The sequence below is a fragment of the Vipera berus genome, assembly GCF_964194415.1.
Source record: "Vipera berus genome assembly, chromosome: 8".
In the NCBI taxonomy this organism is placed as follows: domain Eukaryota; kingdom Metazoa; phylum Chordata; class Lepidosauria; order Squamata; family Viperidae; genus Vipera; species Vipera berus.
In genome coordinates, this window is record NC_138211.1 from 19,989,696 (window position 1) to 20,011,205 (window position 21,510).

The 21,510-nt window shown below is 44.4% G+C and overlaps 1 protein-coding gene across 9 annotated transcripts in view; it reads left to right on the forward strand.

Moving 5' to 3' along the window:
- Window positions 1–21,510, forward strand: part of CNNM3 (cyclin and CBS domain divalent metal cation transport mediator 3) — a 48,508-nt gene that overhangs the window by 12,224 nt on the left and 14,774 nt on the right. For all 9 annotated transcript variants that reach the window (XR_014027196.1, XR_014027197.1, XR_014027198.1 and 6 more), the window contains exons 2-5: window positions 10,019–10,162; window positions 12,947–13,099; window positions 15,940–16,109; window positions 20,601–20,697. Coding sequence is in view for 3 of the 9 variants with exons in the window: in XM_081333572.1 (XP_081189698.1) it covers window positions 10,019–10,162; window positions 12,947–13,099; window positions 15,940–16,109; window positions 20,601–20,697 (564 nt within the window). In the remaining 6 variants the exon portion in view is untranslated. The remainder of the gene's footprint in view (window positions 1–10,018; window positions 10,163–12,946; window positions 13,100–15,939; window positions 16,110–20,600; window positions 20,698–21,510) is intronic.

Consider the following 21,510-nt stretch of genomic DNA (forward strand, 5'->3'; position numbering starts at 1 on the left):
GGCCACGATGGGGGAATGGGTTTAAGCACTTTTGCCTCCTTCATGAAATGAACCATGGGGATAACTTGGCTGCTCTCTTGATATTCCTATAATAATGCTCTGCTTTTCCACTATGTTGGAGGAACAGCACAGCAGCAACCAAACAGTTGCGTATTCATAAAAGACAGGTGCCGGTAGGTAGAAAGGCCGTGCCCGGGGCAGGTGATATGAGCTACCTGAGTTTTGCCATTTGATCTGCCTACGCAGTTCATTAAGGTAGGTCATCATGCTGCTCTGTCCCTAGAGCAGGAGTCTCCAACCTTGGCAACTTTAAGACTTGTAGGCTTCAACTCCCAGAGTTGCTGGCTGAGGAATTCTGGGAGTTGAAGTCCACAAGTCTTAAAAGTTGCCAAGGTTGAGGACCCCTGCCCTAGAGGTTCCATTTACCTGTGGAGGGAGTTAGTGCACTTACTTGTTATCCTGCCACACTTCTTAAAGCGAATGCCACAATTGTTAAGTGAACGCAGTGGTCGTTAACCAAATGCAGTGGTCACTAAGCGAATCCATTTTACCCAATGGGCGTGTTTTGCTGTAAACTGGAAGTAATTGCTGGCAACTGACCCCCCACCCCCACAAAAAAAAAATATGTAAAAAAATCACGGTCATGCAAAACCAGTTGCCAAGTGCGCAAAATATGATCAAGCGACTGGGGCGTGTGGCTATCTTAACTTCGAAATCAGGTCACAAGTAGGTTTTTTTGGGGGGGGGTGTATGTGTTTCCTTTTAATTTCAAACAGCCACTAGCGATTGGTTCTACTGACCTTGTTGAAGTGGTTCATTTTTTCCACTTCCCTCTGCAAAATTGTGTCTGCTCTTTGGTGCTTTTATTTTTTGGGTGGGATTTGCACCTTTCCCACATTGTATGATTGGAGATCCGGCTCATTTAGACGCCTGCATACATTCTTCTCCAACGTGTTGTCGACAAGTTGTTCGACGGTACAATAGATCCACATTCCTCTTCCTGCTAGTTAGTACAAGTCAGCTTTTTCCCCGGCAGAAGCCAGAGAAAACATCAGTTTAGATCAGGGGTCTCCAAACCTGGCAACTTTTAAGACTTGCAGACTTCAATTCCCAGAATTCTGGGAGTTGAAGTCCGCAAGTCTTAAAGTTGCCAAGTTTGGAGACCCCTTGTTTAGATTAAGGAGACGGGGATGTATTTCAGTTGCCTGACCTACAGTGAGGGCATCTGGAATGGGGATTTTTCTAAGGGGCCAAGTGACATCACACACACCATGACCTCACTGCACAATTGATATCATCCCTGGCTGCAGTGAAAGTCTTTTCTCCAAAGACCAGTCTTTTCCAGTGGGGTTGTAATTCCCATAATCCACTGCCAATGGCTATGGGTTGAAGTCTGCAGTCTCACCATATCCAAAATGGAGGAGTTGGGGAAGAAGCTGGCTTCACACAGTCATGTTAAACTGCCACCTGGTTTGATTTTGGCACCGATGTTGTGCAAGCCCCAAAACCCTGTTATTGGTGGTGTTGGTGATGGTAGTAGTAGATGTCAATCAAGCAAACCATGGTTTAGTGCAGGGGTAGGCAACCTTGGCTCTTTTATGCTGCCTCTGGAATTCTGGGAGTTGAAGTCCACGAGTCACAAAAGAGCCAAGGTTGCCTACCCCTGCTATAGTTGCAATATCTGAACTAAACCAGGCCCTAGATGGAGCGTTTGAAAAGCAAAGGACTTTGTGCTTGAGGTGGGGGGGGGAATGAAACTTGGATTTTGGATTTTACCAATCAGGTAGGTTTGTTGTAGTAGAAATGGCTAGTTTATACTACTATCTAAAAATAAAAAGTTGCGGTTTGATGCTACAGTATTATCTTATTCTACTGCACCAAAGGGAGTTGGAGGTCAACGCCTTTCCTTCCCTTCCTTCCCTTTTCCTTTCGCTTTTCTCTTTCCTATTTTTTCCTACTATTTTCTCTTGTGTTTTTTGTATTTTATATTATAAATTAATAAAAAAAAATTAAAAAGGAAAGCAATTCAATTTGTAAATACTGTATGTTTATTTATTGTAGTTTTGGCAGCGGTATCCTTGGCAGAGAAAATTTATTCTGCATTAGTAAAGAACCTGTGTTTCCTGCCCCTTTGTGTGTGTGTGTGTGTGTGTGTGTGTGTGTGTGTCTTTGTTTCTCCAGCTACCTCCTGAACTGCTTGGCAGGAAAGCCAGTGACACCCATGACCTCAGCATAGCTGTGGGGATCTGGCTGCTCTCGCGGAGAACAAAACAACCGATTCACAGGTTGAGTTCGCCACTCCTGCACTTTCTTCTAAGAAGGCCAGGTTGTTTTATGCCAGAGTTTAAACCTCCCAAAGAATCTCGTGCTTTCATTTTTCCCTCCCCCCCCCACCGCCACCGCACTTCCCCCAGACTCCCTTCACTTTGATTGACCTCATAACCAAGAGATTCTCCGCACCCGACATGGGGCAGGAATTAACGGTTTCGCTCCGATTCACCCCAACAGCCAAATCAAATGAATCTTTGGGGGTGAAGTGGGTGCCCGCCTGCTGCGTTGAATGGAATGCAGTTGCTGAGTGTTGGCATAACTTTTGGAATTAGAAAGCTTGAGACTCTCCTCCAGCTTTTAATTGTGGAGGATAAACAGGGCATTAACAAGGAGCTTTGATTGCAGTAAGTTATGGAAGGTACCGCACATCGGAATGTAGATTATCACAACGTGCCTCTGTTTCAGAGTCATGCGGTGCGCAGAGATGGTTGTTCCTCGCTTGGCTGCATTTGCCAAATGGTTATAGGAATGCATCAGATTCATACTTGTGGTTTCCACCCAGCAAGTGGTCCACGAAGGCCTGTTTATACATGTTGATATTTTTAGCTAGACTCGGAGAGGGTGGGAAGAGAGTGGCTATACACGCACGGCACATTTGCCCCTGCTTAACTACGATTTATCCAATTAACTAATGCTATTCCAACCCGTGCTGTAAAGTTGCTCAAAAGTTTCCTTTCCTTGGAAAAAAGACTTCCGTTTTTCTGCTGTTCTCAAAAAGCTTTAACAAGGCTTTTGTACTTCAAACGGTGTTGCTTTCAATGATGCAACTTTCATTTTGGGCTCCATCCGGCTGCCCCCCAGCCCCCAGCCCCCCGCTCTCTGTAAAACAGCCTCAATTTCTTTTCTTGAAATTTAAAAACGCCAGGGAAACTGCAGGCTTTTGGAGTGATCACAGCACCAGGATAGTTGAGGCAATAGAAGACACCTCATCTCTCTGGGTATTAAATCTGTCTGGCACAACATCGTCTCTCCTTGAAAAATTTCCCTGCACTTTCTCTTTTATAATTTTTCTTTAAAGATTAAATTCTCTTTTTTATTACCCAAGACTGTCCGTTGGTAGGAAAACCCACCCAGCCATGAAGGTTTCACTGCAGTTTCTCTTCTCTAAAAGTTTGAAACAAATTCTCTTGCTCCAGTTTAAAATGAGCATTGGTGGAAGAACCTGAGACTTGTAGTGAACTTGGTATTCTGAGTATGGGTGACATGCTGAACTGTAACTTAATTGTGCTCTGCATGCATTAGGACTCTTTGCCAAATGTGGTTGGGTTAGCTCTTGGTTAAATGTGGCTGCGTTCAGTGACAAAATAAAATTGTGAAAGTGCAGGAGCGTGGCCTTAACTGCCACGTCTGTTGAAAGCGATGGATAAGGCCAAAGCAAATCATGAATGCCCACTCTATTTTTCTCTCTCCCAAGCAGCAGGCTCTGGGGAACGGGCAAATATTTTTATCCAAAGGTTTGAGCTGGTTGCCTTTTTACTTTAAAAACCATTTTATATGTGCCTCTATCTCAGGGGTCACCAAACCCTGGTCCGTGGACCAGCAGCGGTCCACAGCATGCCAACAACCGGTCCACGCAAACAAGCAAAGCCCCATCCACAGGATGCAGGCAGCATGCGAAACCACGTCCCCTCTTGTCCATGGAAAAACCTCTCTCCACGGAACCGGTTCCTTGTGCCCGAAAGGTCGGGGGCCTCTGCTCTATCTGGCAGTGCAGGTGTTCCCAGAAACCTGAAACATCTCACCTGCACCAGAATGGATGGCTTTTGCATGCTTTTTATTGAAATATCTGGACTGCAGTTCCATGAAATTCTCTGCTTCTGTCCAAATTCTCCAAATACATGTTCTCCAAAGTCCCGGAGAACAAGACAAGAAGTAATAGATGGAAGTTTAACAAAGACAGATCCAACTTAGAACTAAGGAAAAAATTCCTCTTTGTGAGAACAATTAATCAGTGGAATGGTTTGCCTCCTGGAGTTATGGGTGCTCAATCACTGGAGGTTTTTAAGAAGAGATTGGACAGCTGTTTATCCGGAATGGCATATGGTCTTCTGCCTGATGAAAGGGGGGGGGGGCGGCGTGACTAGAAGGTCCCTTTAAGGTCCCTTCCAATTCTGCTACCCTGTACTGTTTATCCTCTGTGAAATACTCTGCCTCCAGCTCAGTGTTTTTCAGACTCGGCCATTTTAAGATGTGAGGACTTCAAGTCCCAGAATTCCTCAGCCATCATGAATTCTGGGAGTTGGCCCACACATCTTAAAGTTGCCAAGTTTGGGGGGCAAAAAAAAAAACAACGCTTGAGAAATTCGAACCTGGTAATTCAGGGGGTCTCCAACCTTGGCAACTTTACGGCTTGTGGACTTCAACTCCCAGAATTCCTCAGCCAGCCATGCTGGCTGAGGAATTCTGGGAGTTGAAGTCCACAAGCCGTAAAGTTGCCAAGGTTGGAGACCCCCCCTGTGGTAATGGATGGAGAGCCGCCCTTCTTTCTTCCGCGGAGGCAGGAGAGGTTTTCATGGGTTGCGCCTGTGGATGGGGCTCCGAGAAGGCAGCATGCCCTCTCAGCCAGTTCCTCCTTGCTTCTTCAGCTGGACTTCTTGCTCTGCAGGTCTCGGGGACGGAAAGCTGACTTCCCCCTTTTGCTCAGCTCCTCCTTTGACCCCAGCTGAAAGGTGTCCATCATGCCACTTGTGGGTGGCGTCATCAGCCTTGAAGTAGCCTGGAGTGTGCATGAGAACAAAACAGCCTCCTGCTGGTGTTTGGATGGGCTCCGGAGAGGCTCGCTGGCACGCCGCCAGGGTTAGTGCATGGAGCACATTCCGGACCGTTGTGCTGAGCCTAGAAACTTTGAGGCGAGGAAGGGCCTCTTCTCCTAAAGGGGTATCCCCGAAAGAGTGAAATCAGCTGCTTTGGAAGAGCTCACTTGTATTTAAGAAACATCAGCGCCCCCACTTTGTGCGTGACAACGGGCAAGGCGGATCGTACACAAAACGGGGGTTCAAAACCTGCCAACGGAGGAGGATTTATCACGAAAGCAAACGGATAAGAATTGGCCAAATGCAGCCAGTCCATCAGCTGTCTCATCTCAAGTAAGGTAGCAAAGTATCCCAAAGATCTGAGACAAAGATTTGGCATAATTGGAAACTGTTTTTGTCTTTTCCTTCAAATAATTATTTTCTAGGCTGTAAGTGGTTTTCTTCAATAGATTTGCGTTCCACCTTTCCTTCAATCCCCCCCCAAAATTCCTTCTTCCAGGTGTCCCTTAACAACCCAGGGAGGTAGTCACCCCCAGAGAACTTCCATAGCTAAGGGCAGGTCAACTGTTTGGAAGGAAATGGCTAAACCTAATTTTTTCCCCCCTCTCTACAAAGTAGAAGGATCTTCCGCAACCTTCAGGAGGGTTGAGACTTCCCTATCTGGTGACCTCTAGGGAAGTCGGACTACAACCCCCACAAGTCAGAGCCAGTGGCTAAACTCTGCAACTGGCAAAGTTCTTGGTTTTTAAGGAGGGACCTTTCTTAAGCTTCTCAGCTTCACATGGGATGCCAAATGAGGATCTTGATAACAATGTACAGACCGTCCCCTTTCCCTAATGGCCAGCTGTTGGATGTCCTCCTGCATGGCTCTTGCTAGAAAAAACGGGTCTTGCTTTGTTTCTGAGCAATAAGTCCAGCAGGACAAAGTAAAAATGAAGCAGTAAAGAAATTCAATGGTGAAAAAAGTAAGGTCCTACATTTAGGCAAGAAAAACCAAATGCACAGGCATAGTATAGGTCCGTGGTGGCGAACCTATGGCACGGGTGCCACAGGTGGCACTTAGAGCCCTCTCTGTGGGCACGCGCACCATCGCCCCAGTCCTAGGCCTTCAGCTGGGTTTTATAAAACTTTTTCGCTTTAAGCTTCTGCCGCCGTGTAAAAAAAAAAAGGTTCAATCAATCAATTTCAACTTCTCGCGGGGAAAAAAAAGTTCTCGCAAAGTTGGAATTGATTGCTTGAACTTTTTAGTCCCACCCAGTCTGCCGTTACCACCGCAGCCATGCCCACCCAATGGGCCATGCCCACAAAATTGGCCACACCCACCCAAAGGGCCACGCCCACCCGGCACCCGATGATACATAAGTGGGTTTTGGGTTGCAGTTTGGGCACTCGGTCTCTAAAAGGTTCGCCATCACTATTATAGGTACCTTGCTCAATAGTAGCAACTGTGAGGGGGATCTCAGAGTCCTAGTGGACAATCACTTCAATATGAGCCAGCAGTGTGCTGCAGCTGCCAAAAAAGCCAACACAGTGCTAGGCTGCATCAACAGAGGGACAGAATCAAGATCACGTGAAGTACTAATACCACTTTACAAGGCCTTGGTAAGGCCACACTTGGAATAATACTGCATCCAGTTTTGGTCCCCACGCTGTAAAAAAGATGTCGAGACTCTAGAAAGAGTGCAGAGAAGAGCAGCAAAGATGATCAGGGGACCGGAGGCTAAATAAGGAACGATTGCTGGAATTGGGAATGTCTAGTTTAATGAAGAGGGAGAGAATCAAAAGCACCATCGGCATATCTAGAAAGGCCTTACCTGGGCGGACCTAGGTTGTGTTTGTTGATGCCGTGAGCTCAGACACCTTGCATAGGAGCTCAGTGCCACGGAAGCACTTGGCAGAGAGCCAAACCCACGTGGGAGTTGGCTGGATCTGCGTCCCATTCAGGCAGAGGCCTCTTTGTGGACATGGACCCTCTTTTCCTTTCAGCGCACTACAGTTAGCCCTTGGCTTAAACCAGGGGTCTTCAAACTTGGCCCTTTTATGACTTGTGGACTTCAACTCCCAGAATTCCTCAGCCAGCAAAGCTGGCTGAGGAATTCTGGGAGTTGAAGTCCACAAGTCATAAAAGGGCCAAGTTTGAAGACCCCTGGCTTAAACAGTTGATTTAGTGACGGTTCAAAGTCACAACGGCCCTGAAGAAAGCGACTTGCGACCATTTTTCACACTTATGACTGTTGCAGCATCCCCACGGTCCCGCGATCCAAATTCAGACGCTTGGCAACCGATTCATATTTATGACCCTCGCTGTGTCCTGGTGTCACGTGATCCGCTTTTGTGACCCTTCTGACAAGGGGAAGCCAGATTCACTTTACAACCCTGTTCCCAATTTAAACAACTGCAGCGATCCACTTAACAACTGTAGCAAGCAAGGTCGTAAAATGGGGCAAAATTTACTTAACGGCCTGGCCCTAGCAACAGAAATTTGGGGCTCAACTGTGGTCATAAGTCAAGGACTACCTCTACAACCAAAATGGACCTAGTGTGCAGTCCCCAAAAGGCAGAGGAGCACTTTGTAATTGCAAAATCTGGGAAGATGGCCAGTTGGTACTGATCCTCTTCCTTGCAAGCGGGCGGTTCTGGATAATTCAAGGGGTTGCATGCTCTTTGGTGCCTTTTCTGTGACTCTAGTCCTTATCATCTTGCTGTGAGAAGCAGGCTGGGGTAGTGACGAAATGTCTGGATTAGGAGCAGGGAGACCCTGGTTGTGGCTCCCAGCCCTAAAACATCCATGTAGGATTTGAGACCCTTCCCTTTAGCCCAGCCTGTGGATGAAAAATGCATCTGGTATTGTGCTTAAGTACAGACCTTATGCCAAATGAAAATATCGAATATTACTCAGATTGGGGTCTCTCTTTCCTTATGAACCATACAATTTTAGATCAATTTAATTGCATTTTTGCAAAGATGTTGTCTGTCACGTTCGCTTATTTAACTTCAGTGCCATGAAACACCAATATTGGAAAATACAGGGTTTTTAAAAAAAAAATTAAAGAGTGAAAACAGCAATTAATAAAAGAGGGAATGTATCCATTTGTGTCTGCATGTTTGTGTGTGAAAGAGAATATATATTTTGTGCTTGAAGACGTGTCAACACTTTTCAAAAAATCATATTTGCTATTCTGCTTATCCATCTGCTATTACAGATGGAGGTAATCCATTAGGGAAGAAAGTTTGTTCAGCATTGCTAATAAATGGAAATTAGATTTTAATGCATTTATCTCCACTAGAGAATTTTTCGAAACTTTTTGTTGCTAGGTCAGCTTTTCAGCAAAGTAATAATAATTATCCATCATATTGCCCACAAGAAACGTATTTAAAATCTGTAACTCCAAAGTGCAGTCCGTGGTCATTTCCTTGGTTCTTATCAAAACTCCTTCCCCAAATGACCTTTTTTTTTAAAAAAATATGTTTTCTTTTAATTAAAAACATAGAAACTGATCTGTTGCAATGTTAATTGGCGTCTTCCAGCATAATTTTTATTTTCAGAAATGCATCTGTACCCAGAGAAAATAGAAGTGATGGCTTTGGATTGCACTTGCCCAGAGAAGTAAATAAACAAAGACAACAGGGGCAGAACTGAAGATTAAGGGATGAGAGAGTTGGTAGAGAATACCCATATTTCCTAGTACACGGGTCGGCAACCCGCGGCTCCGGAGCCGCATGCAGCTCTTTGAACCGTCTCCTGCGGCTCCCAGCCGCCCGGTGCGCGCGCACCTCTTCAAACAGGCAGTGGTGCGTGCGCACCTCTCCAAATGGAGAGTGGCACCGCCCTTTTGGAGAGGTGCGCGTGCACCTCTCTGAATGGGCAGAGGTGTGCGCGCACCTCTCCAAACCTTTGGAGAGGTGCACGCGCACCTCCACGCGAACGGGCAGCGGCGACACTCTTTGGGAAAGCTGCCGCGGCACGTTTGCAGGCTGCCGAAGGCGGCAGCTCTGCAAACGAGCCGCGGCAGCTTTCCGAACAAGCGGCGCTGCTGCCACTGGGAACTGGTTCCATCACACACACAAAAAAAGCGGCAACCGCAGGCGTCCACGCATGTGCAAAAAACCCCATTTTGCGCATGCGCAAAACGTTTTTTGCGCATGCGCGTGCATGGACGCACGCACGCGGCTCCCATTTTTTTTTGTGTGTGATGGAACCGGTTCCCAGTGGCTCTTTTCCTTTTTCAGGTTGCCAACCCCTGTCCTAGTAAATGAGATAGTGATCATCAATTGTGGGCTGCAGAACTCTAATGTGTCACCAGATGGCAGTATTTTCTATCTCCCTGCCCCCTAGTCACCTCCTAGTGGCTCTCCAGTTTTTTGCAGCCCAGGTGCAGTAGCTCAGCTATCATGCCCATTTTGGGAATATTTATTTGACTTTCATGACTACATCAGCATACATTATTAGGCAAGTAACCACAATTTAAAGCACAGACCATGTGAACAATAAAATAGCTCTTACACCAAGATCTAATTCAAAACCTTCCCGACCTCTGAAGAAGGGAAATGCAGCTCACAAAAGCTTCTGCCTTTTAATTAAAAGTGTTAGTTGGAAAGGTCACTGCTGGACAACCCCTGATTTATTTTTTTTAAAGTATGTAGAAATTGTACTCGGCAGGCTGGCTAGGACAAGACTTGGAGCAACAGGCCGGTCTTGCCAACAAGATTGGGACCATCTAAATCTCAGAGGGCACGGGGTCCCGTAGGTGGCGCTATGATTTGGGTCCTGCTCCCTGTACACCCACCCACCCCATCCATGGCTTTGGGGAGGCCTCAGGAAGCCTTGTCTGCTCTTCTCTTGTGCTGGGAGGGGAACGATGGCAGCCTTGACCCATTTTTCCCCGACTCTGCCGTTGGGTGCTGAGCGTTTGGAGGCTTCCTTCTCTTTCCAGGGAAATCCCACATGGCTATTGTGCAGAAGGTGAACAACGAAGGGGAAGGGGACCCGTTCTATGAGGCCATGGGGTTGGTGACCCTGGAAGACGTCATTGAAGAGATCATAAAGTCGGAGATCATGGATGAGTCAGACGACTACAGTAAGTGGGTTCCAACACAGGTATGGCCTGTTTAAGGCATCTTCTCTTCTGCTCCTGACTCCCCTTATTTTCCTTAGCCCAACTAATCTGCCTTCAAGAGCTCTGAAGCCCATCAACCCAGCCCGAGAGCAGAGGAGCAATGGCAGGTGCCAGAATGAGGGAACAAAGACACTTCTCTGCATACAGTTATCTCAGCCATTTTAAGATGTGTAGACATCAACTCCAGCATGCTGGCTGGGGAATTCTGGGAGTTGAAGTTCACACATCTTAAAATCTCTGAGATTGAGAAACACTGAGTTATTTCGGGGATTTAGCAAGCCGTCTTCACACAAAGCTCCATTTCAGGCTTTCCTCCCCAATTTCTACCAGTTTAGCACACCAAGTGCCTGGGAATTTAAGACAGGTTATTTATTCTACTACAAAGTCCATGAAAGCTTCCATTTCTGCAGCAAAGGTCAAGAACCAAATGCCTTCTAGATGTTTTGGGCTTCAGGACTCTTCTATCCCACCCTTAGTGGCAAGAAGATGTAGGAGTTGTTGGAAACATTTCAGAGGAAAGTTGGAAACATTTTGTATTTTAAGATAGATAGATAGATAGATAGATAGATAATATATATATATATATATATATATATATATATATATATATATATATATATATATATATATATATATATATATATATATATATATATATATATATATATATATATATACACACACACACACACACACACACACACACACACACACACATATATATATATACACATTTTATACACACATCTATACACAGACACACAGACACACAGACACACACACACAGAGACACACACACACACACACACACACACATATATATATATATACATTTTATACACACATCTATACATCTATACACAGACACACACATATATAGATATAGATATAGATATATCTGTTTTATCTAGATATAGATATCTATTTTATCTCTCTCTTTATAGATAGATAGATAGACAGACAGACACAGACAGATAGATAGATCCGATAGATAGATAGATAGATAGATAGATAGATAGATAGATAGATAGATCCTATAGATAGATAGATAGATGATAGATAGATAGATAGATAGATAGATAGATAGATAGATAGATAGATAGATAGATAGATAGATAGATCCGATAGATAGATAGATAGATAGATAGATAGATAGATAGATAGATAGATAGATAGATCCGATAGATAGATAGATAGATAGATAGATAGATCCGATAGATAGATAGATAGATAGATAGATAGATAGATCCGATAGATAGATAGATAGATAGATAGATAGATAGATGATAGATAGATAGATAGATAGATAGATAGATAGATAGATCCGATAGATAGATAGATAGATAGATGATAGATAGATAGATAGATAGATAGATAGATAGATAGATAGATAGATAGATAGATAGATAGATAGATAGATAGATCCGATAGATAGATAGATAGATAGATAGATAGATGATAGATAGATAGATAGATAGATAGATAGATAGATAGATAGATAGATAGATAGATGATAGATCCGATAGATAGATAGATAGATAGATAGATAGATAGATAGATAGATAGATAGATAGATAGATAGATAGATGATAGATAGATAGATGATAGATAGATAGATAGATAGATAGATAGATAGATAGATAGATAGATAGATAGATAGATAGATAGATAGATATCCTCAAAGCTTGAAAGCATTGTTCATAATTCAGATCTCCCTCAGAATTCACTTAATTGCTTCTTGGCTGAGGGGTCCTTGGTGCTCTCTGTCTTGGTTGTTTTTCTTGTTGTTTTTCTGCAGACTTTTCATTACCCAAACCAGGTAACCTCACTAGCACTGATGATGTGAATAGCACGTGTAGCTTCTCAGTCATCCAGGTCATGGTCGTCCCACAGGTGCTTTTTCAAAAGGCAACTGGACTTTCTTTATTTTTCCTGGAAGACGTTTCATTTCTTATCCAAGAAGCTTCTCCAGAACATTGAATTCTTGTACGAGAAGGGAAACGTTTTCAAGGAGAATAAAGTCCAGCTGCCTCTTTAAAAAGCACTTTTCGGATAGTTTGGATAATGAAACATCTGCAAGAAAACAGCCAAGTCTGGAGAGCACCAAGGACATCTAATTTCAATCCTGAGCTACAAATATTCTCCTTAATTGTTTCTTGACTCCACACCTCCAAAGCTGTGTAGCTTACTGAAAGAGACGAAAGTAATTTTTTTCTACCAGGTGTCTGTAAAAGCATACTTGCATAGCTCACTTTTCAGAACATTTTCAACGAGTGTAGGTGGAGGGGGAAATGATGCTTGGGACATTTTAGATTTAGTTTTTTTTTTCTACAATCATTTTTATCTGCTTTTGGGGTGTTTAAAGAAGTGGGATTTTAGTTGAATCAACATCCTCAAAACTGAATCTCACCCTCTAAGCAGAGATGGGTAACTTCTGGTCTGCCAGGTATTAAGATACAGATGCCAGCGTGGCCAGTGGTGAGGATGCTGAGAACGCTAGGTCAGCCACAACATCTGGAAAACCATATTCAGTGATTCTATTTGAGATTCCTTTCTTGTGTTCCTTGGGCTGCAGTCTTGGAGGGAGATGGGGTTATTTAAAATGATACCAGGGTGCAAAATTGAAGGCTGTAGCCATAATGATGTCCTGTGATTGTCCTGAATTTGCACAGAATTGTGCAGACGTCCATAACAGTTGTGCAGTTTGATTCCTCTCGCTGTCTCTTCACCTCCTCCAAACTCCAGGGGAGCACCGGTTGAAGAAAAAGCCGCCTCCGCTTGGAACATTGATGGACCGCCGGAAAGAAGATTTCTCCTTGTTCAAAGTTTCTGACAATGAATACAAGGTGAAGATCTCCCCTCAGCTACTCCTAGCTACTCAGCGCTTCTTATCTAGAGGTAGGACCGTGAAAGAAGCATGTCTTATTGTGGAATCATTGTTGCTTTTTTTTTAAAAAAAATTGGATCTTGCCTTTATTATTTTTTGCAAATAACTCAAAGTGGAGCACATATCTGACACACTGTCCTTTTCCCCACAACAACAACCCTGTGAGGTGGGTTGGGTTGCGAGAGAGGGACTGGCTTTCATGGCTAAGGGAGGACTCGACCTCATGGTTTCCCACTTGCTAATCTGGCCTCTTAACCACTGGGCCAAACCGACTTAAAGAATTGGAAGGGATTTTGGAGGCCTTCCAATCCAATCCCAGCTTATCTTTCCTATTTCTTCCTTGTTTTCTACCAGGGCAACCTAGAAAAAAATAGAAAAGATCCCTCAGAGTCCTTGCTGGATTTTGGCTATGGCTGGTTAAGGACTAGCAGCATTTCGTGCTGTTTAATCTTGAATGGGATGCAGTGGCTCAATGGGTTAGGACGCTGAGCTTGTCGATCAGAAGGTCGGCAGTTTGGCGGGTCGAATCCCGAGTGCCACGTAGCAGAGTGAGCGCCTGTTACTCGTCCCAGCTTCTGCCAACCTAGCAGTTCGAAAGCACGTAAAAATGCAAGTAGAAAAATAGGGACCCCTGCGGTGGGAAGGTAACAGCGTTCTGTGCGCCTCTGGCCTCTAGTCATGCCGGCCACATGACCACGGAGACGTCCTCGGACAAGCACTGGCTCTTCGGCTTTGAAACGGAGATGAGCACCGGCCCCTAGAGTCGGAAACGACTAGCACGCATGTGCGGGGGAACCTTTACCTTTACCTTTTAATCTTGAACTGTAGAATAGAAAGGAAAAGGACCTCCATTAGGCTGCCATAGGCAGGATGATAGCCCAGTGTCGTCGGGTATCAAGAATCCCTAGAGCAAGGGGACCATTCTCTTAAATTCAGTTTATTAGCTACACCAGGGGTCTGCAACCTGGACAACTTTTAAGACTTGTGGATTTCAGCTCCCAGAATTCCTCAGCCTGGATGAGGAATTCTGGGAGCTGAGGTCCACAAGTCTTAAGGTTGTCAAGGTTGCAGACCCCTGAGCTACACTATTTTCATTCAAAGCGTAACCAGTTGCGTAGGATTAACCACGGGGGCCAAGGAGCCAGTCCTGAACAGCCCGTACAGTACAGTCAAACCTCACATCCCTCTAAGCTGGGCATCCACGCAGATTAGAAAAGAATGCGTAAAAGAATAAAACAAAATTACACCACGCCAAAAAAAAAGCTGGGGTAAAAACCCAAGACACAATAACTTCTCCCTACCACCACGTTGCTTTGGGCTTTTTCTACGCTTGGTATTTCTGTGGTGTCTACTTGTGGGTGGCTTTTTAGTTGTGGATTGGGGTGTTGATGGTCGGTATTAAATCATTGGCTGTTGTTTTCTCAGCTCTGAAGTACTAGATAAGCTGGTGGTAAATAGAATAAATAAACAGACTAGCCCAAAGCAAACATTCTGGTAGAGAGAAGTTTCCTGGGGATAGGATTCAGCAGGAGTCCAAAAGCTCGGAAGATTAAACCTTTGGTCCCAGTGACCGACCCAGTTTGGATCCTGCAACATTATCCTGGGACATGTATATTTGCCTTCATTTGTGACATATTTACACACATAAATAGATCAGCAAATCGTGATTCATTGCAGTTCCCCATAGTTGGTCAACATTAATCAATTCTGCAAACCACTCAACAGCTGTCTTGTGTTTCTTATGCCCAATGTGTCTTTTGATCGTAAGTCCATTTTCTTATCTGGAGCAGCTCCCACGGGATAAGAGATAAAATATAAACATAACAAATAAAATAATGAAATGATACAAAAGGGAAAAAACATTTTTTGTAGTCAGTGCAGTGCAGTGCAGTGCAGTAATCTGTTTGCTGTCATTTCACTTTTCTTATCTTCAGCATTCATTGCCAACTCAACTGTTGGTTCAGCTGATTACAAAATCCCTCCAAATTGGGATAAAGCAATATAAAATTTGCATATTGAGAGGAAGCTCAAGAAGATAATAGAGAAAGGCAAACATATCCTGATAAACACAAAGCTTCAGGTTGCACATATTTCTGTCCTAGCACAATAATAATAATACTCAGCAGTCAGTTAAATGCAAGAAAACCTGCTGGATAAAATAACTCTTTTTGACCTTGCACGTTAGCGTCTTACGAAGTCGTGCACAACTTGGTTTAATCAATGCAAGATGGATTCTTCCAAGCTGATACGTTAAAATATATTTTGCAAGCAAAATAAAGATTTCTATATTTCTAACAAATGCTCATAAATGTTCTCTTGTCATTTTTCCAGGCGTATTTCAATGTTTACTTCAGTGTTAAGTCAAATAGGCTTCATTTCATATGTTTTGAATATGACTAGATTTTTTGTGATTACTAGAGCTGTATATTGGCCAGAAAACTCCTGTTGTTGGAGGGTGTAAAAGTACAACCAAACAACTAGGCTTCCCTTAGGCATGAAAGCCAGTGAAATGGGAAGCCAACTTGGTTCTCTGTCTTCCTTCTTCCAGAGATGCTAAATCAAAACCTTTTTGTCTCATTCCTGAGTTCCTTGCTGTTGTCTGCTTTGTGTATTTAAAACCAGGGTCCCCAAACCTGGCAACTTTAAGATTTGTGAACTTCAGCTCCCAGAATTCCTCAGCCAGCTGGCTGAGGAATTCTGGGAGTTGAAGTTCACAAGTCTTAAAGTTGCCAAGTTTGCAGACCCCTGGTTTTAAAAATAAATCAGCTCTTTTCTTTTTTTTTCAAAAATATGATGGCAGCTGTGTTTTCTGCCTCCCCTGTTGCCACCCCACCCCCCACCCCTCTTCCAGAGGTGGATCTCTTCAGCCCAGGCCGAATTTCGGAGAAGGTCCTGTTGCATCTGTTGCAGCACCCCAGCGTCAACCAGGAAGTGAAGTTTGACGACTGCAATCGCTTGGCCGCTGAGCATTACTTGTATCAGCGCAACCAGCCGGTCAATTACTTTGTCCTCATCCTGCAGGTACTATATGTCTAGGGTGTGCACAGGGAGGACTTTGAGGGAGGGTGAAGGCCCTGGTTCAAGGATCAGGTTGGAGGCTAAAGCAACTGCTGAGAAACAAAGCAAACCTCTGGCCAACAATGCAACAAGGCTGCTGGGCCTCCAGGTCCAGCCCAGGAGGAGCAGACTGTCTCGTGAGTTGAGGAATACTTCCGATAGAGGATCATTGTCACCGATGGGCTAGTGGTCCTGACCTGAGCAGGGAGTTGGATTAGATGACCTTCTTGCCCTATCAGAATGCTTGAAGGTTGGCAGGCTGGCAATTCTGGAACCAACGGCTGGTTCTTACTCCTTCTGTCCTGGCCACTTTTTACAGAGGCAGAATTGAGAGCATTTTAACAAACTGCACGACTGTCTGGTTTGGTGGTAGCAGAGCCCAAGATAGAAGGTCCATTCAGAGAGTGGTAAGGACAGCTGAGTACACTATAGGAAGCTCGTTTCCCGTGATTCAGGATACTGCTTATAAGCGCTTATATGTGCTTAGAGCTTTGAAACATTGATAGAGATCCCACACAGCCACTTCATGGTCTGTTTCTGTTGCTCCCCTCTGGGAGGAGGTTTCAAAGTATTTATAACAGTACTACTGTAACAGCTTTTGTTCCTTGTGCCATCTGCCTTGTAAATTTGCAGGATCCTTTTTTGTCACCATATATATGTGTACATCCGAACTAGATTGTGATGTTTCTCTGTGTCATATATATGTGTGCATGTGGGTGTATACATAATGGTTATTCTTTGAGAGCTGAATACAATGTAATTACATTTTTAATGTGTACATTTAAAGTGACAAAGTTTTTATTCTATTCCGTTCAAGAGGCTCTTGTTATCTTGTCTGGAGAGAGACTGCAACCCTTATCAATTTTGAAATATTAAAGAATACTTTGAACTTTTACAGGTAGTCCTCAACTTACAATAATGTGTTTAGTGACCGTTCAAAGTTACAGTGGCACTGGAAAATGTGACTTAGAACTGTTTTTCATACTAATGACCTTTGCAGCCTCTTCAGTGGTCATGTGATCAAAATTCAACTGTAACTCATATTTATGACGGTTGCAGTGTCTCGGGGTCACGTGATCCCCTTTTGCGACCTTCTGACAAGCAAAGTCAGTGGGGAAACCTGATTCGCTTAACAACCAGATTACTAACCTATCAACGGCAGTGATTCACTTAACAACCGTGGCAAGAAAAGTCGTAAAATGGGGCAAAAACAACAACAAATGTCTCACTTAACATAAAACCGGGGCTCAGTTGTGGCTGTAAGTTGAGGATCTGTAGTGTAGGGATCTAGCAACTTTAAGTCTTAGGGACTTCAACTGCCAGAATTCCCCAGCCAGCCATATTGGAAAGCAGCATGGAGAGAATATGGGGGGGGGGGGAAGGAATGCACCACTGTATTTAATGGGGAGGCATGGGACTGACCACTTTCAATCCTATGCAGGATTGGAAGACTTTCAATAGCACTTTAGTAAGTCCCCGTAGTTTCCAAGACCGAATATTGCTCAGTCGTTAAATGGAAGGGGAGCCTTCTGCGGCCTCCCTTCTTACCTGGAATTCAAAATGGTCTGGTCCATTGTGCCATTTCCTTGCATCCCCTTTCTCATGCATAAGCAGAACCCAGAACAGGACTCACCATCTCCTGAGTCAAAAGCCTGAGATGCTAGCTCTTGTTCCTCAGGCACTCCATTCAGGAGGAAAAAAGCCACCGGCATCTCAATTCTTCTGGCCTGGGATGAGTAGCAAGTCCTAATGTCAACTGTTAATGGAAGTGGGAAAGAGGTGAGATGCCACACCCAGGAGGAGGCTGAATTGCGGAGGAGGAGGAGGAGGAGGAGGAGGAAGAGGAGAGTCAGATTGTGTGTCCTCCCTCCAGAGTGGGCTAGAGACTCGGTATTCGATCCTTTGCCTGCCCAAAGGAAACCACTCTAGGCCAGGGGAAGGCAACCTTGGCTCTTTTATGACTCCCAGAATTCCTGAACCAGTTCACGAGTCATAAAAGAGCCAAGGTTGCCTACCCCTGCTCTGGGCAGATTACACACATTAAAATTATAAAAATAGCAGTAGCAATACACTGAAGTCGTAACACTGAAGGCGTCGGGACTGCCAGTGCCACATACCTCAGGTTGAAAGCGCAGAGAAACAAAACTTTAAAGAGGTAAAAGTCAAGAGGGTGAGAACTTGACAGACCTGTGGGGTGTGGGGAGAATCCCCAAAGGGGGGCCTACACAGAGAAGATCTGTGGTCCCGTCCACATCCCTCTCCTTCATTTTGACAGGGCAGCTCTTGGCCAAGTTCCTTAGGCGTTCTCACCAAATGGGCAGGTTCCATTTGTGCCCCGCATGGACACCTACCCTAAGTGCCTAGGAGATATGTTTTTCATAAAGTGTCACATGGCTAAGGAGCTGGTTAGAAAACAATTTATTTTTTAAAAAGAAAGAAAGTAAGCGTGTGAACTTGGCTTATTTTTTTGTCAGCGCCACTTTTTATCTTATTTGTCGGGTTGGATGTTTCCAAGAATTGCCTGGAAGCGAACGCCTTGGGAGAGTTGGAAATCAGCATACAAGAGAGAGAAGCTTTACTTTGCAACGTGCCAGGTTTCCCTGTTTCAATTAAAACAAATGTAAAACGAACAGGAAAAAAAAGGAAGCAAAGGAAGGAAGGTGATTTTGTCTCTCTTGTGTGAGTATCAGCTGAGCTGCAAGATGGCCCACCGTTTTAAGAAATGCCAAGCTGTTTTTAAAATTTTAGTTGTGCAATATGCACGTGCCACCTTTCTGCTGTGATGCTAGAACAGCAGCCGACTGTAGTGTGTTAAAAGCAATTGTGGAAACCACATTTCCCCACCTGGCCTCCCAGATTCTGAAGGGGGAACCAGCGATTCTCAGGCTAGACCGAAGCATTGATCAAATCTGGGATTTTTGCTGACTTTTCCCACCTTTTTTTCCTGGGAGAAAAAGACCCAGAATTGAAACGCTGGAACAGACATTAATGAAGGGCTTCGTTTATGCAAGTTGCAGAACTCAGGGTGAAGTGAGGGAAGGTATGGGTGTGAGGTCTCCTGAGTTCCTTGGAATTCTGGGATTTGCAGTTCCCCCACACACACACATCTGGAGGGTGCAAGATTGGGCGAGACTTCAGTAAAATCTCCAAATAAATCTGGATATCCTAGACCAGGGGTCTTCAAACTTGGCCCTTTTATGACTTGTGGACTTGAACTCCCAGAATTCCTCAGCCAGTCATAAAAAGGCCAAGTTTGAAAACCCCTGTCCTAGACAGAGCATAATAGTCCTCGACTTATGACCACAATTGAGCCCCACGTTTATGTTGCTAAGTGAGACATTTGTTAAGTGAGTTTTGCCTCATTTTATGACTTTTCTTGCCACATTTGTTAAGCAAATCCCTGCAGTTGTTAAGTAACAAAGTTGTTGAGTGAATCTCGCTTCCCCATTGACTTTGCTCGTTCAGAAGGTCACAAAATTTAATCACAGAACCCTGGGACATTGTGACCATCATAAATATGAACCAGTTGCCAAGCCTCGAAATTTTGATCACATGACCATGGGGATGCTGTAGCAGTTGTGTGAAAAATGGTCATAAGTGCCGTTGTAACTACGGTTGGAAGTGAAGGACTGTACATTATGAGTATTTTTATAAATATGACTGTTTTAACTAAGCCTACAGATTGTACTTAAAACAGCAGTGTCATGGTTCCGACAAATGAAACTCTTCAAAGAACTTGTAGGCATTGTTTACCTTAAAGAATCTTTATTCCAGTAGCATAGCATCGGCACGTACATAGGCAATGCCAAAATCTGAATTCCCCTCCCCTGAGCACATAGCATCAAAGCACAATTCCCTCCTCTAATTGACAGTCATAAATCACGTTCTCCAATTAGTTTGAAATGCAGGCTCTCCCTCCGGTTCTCCAACCCGAGAACCCGCCATTTCTTATCATCTCTTATTTCAAAAAAACCTTGGTTCTCACACTGTTGCAATATTGTTATGTCTTAACTAACTCCCATGCACATTTCTCCTCCCCGCCCCCCAGTATCATCTAATTCCAACTCTAAGAGTAAAAGATAAGAAGGAAAATGGCTGCATCTCCATATGTTGTCAAAGCAAGAACATCCGATGTTAGCAGCGTTGACAAGCAGAGAACAGAGCAGTGATTTAAAAGGCAACCATCCTTGGCTCTGAAGAAAAATGGGCCTTGCTATTTGGAAAAAGCAGATGGATTGATGCCATGTGCGTCTCTCTGGGGCAGGTGTTTGGGGTGACCCCTAATCAGTGAAAGGAAGAATTAAGAAAGAAAAAAAACCAGCCTTTTATAAGAAGAAGGGAACAACCAAAATCCAGGCTCTTAATTGGATTTGGGAATCTTAGAAGTGCATTTTATTCCTTCTCCATCCAGCCCGAGATTCCTCTGCTTATTTTGCCTTTTTCCTCCTCTGCCAGGGCAGGGTTGAAGTCGAGATTGGGAAGGAAGGGCTGAAGTTTGAAAATGGCGCCTTCACCTATTACGGTGTCTCAGCACTTACCGCTCCTTCTTCAGGTGAGTCCCGTGCTCAGTCTTGAGGGGAGCAGCCCCTTTGGAGGTGGGGAATTCACCCCAGAGACCTTTCTGCCAGCTAACTCTTAATGCCCCGCTGTGGGAGATCGGTGTGTATTTGGCTCACCCTTTTAAAGCAGAGGCCAGAGGCTGTTCAACTCCTATTTGTGTTGCTTTGCTAGTGTGAAGGTTGCCACAGTTTTCATTCCTGCCTTCCCAGTGTTAACCTAGTCCAGGGGTAGGCAACCTTGGCTCTTTTATGACTCGTGGACTTCAACTCCCAGAATTCCTGAGCCAGCATGGCTCAGCTTGGAAACTCTCCCTTTCCCCTCAACGTGGCTGGCTTAGGAATTCTGGGAGTTGAAGTCCATGAGTCATAAAAGAGCCGAAGTTGCCTATCCCTGGCCTAGTTGATGGCTGTCATCCACCCGGAGGTCTCTGCCTGAATTGGGATCCATGGTGGGATGAAAAAGTACATTTCCTCCTATGCCTTTTTCCTCATTGAAAAAGTGATCCACATATGCACACTCAGAAATCAAAATACAGATAAATCCTCGACTTACAGCCATTGCTTTAATGAGCGCACCAAGTTACAACAGCGCTGGAAAAAAATGAGTTACGACTCATATTTCACACTTGCGACCATGGCAGCAGCATCCTGGTCACACAATCAAAATTCAGACACTTGGCAACCGATCCATATTTATGATGGTTGCAGGATCCCAGGATCAACTTTTGCGACCTTCTGACCAGCAACATCAGTGGGGAAGCCAGATTCACTTAACAACCTTGTTCCTAATTTAACAACTGCCATGG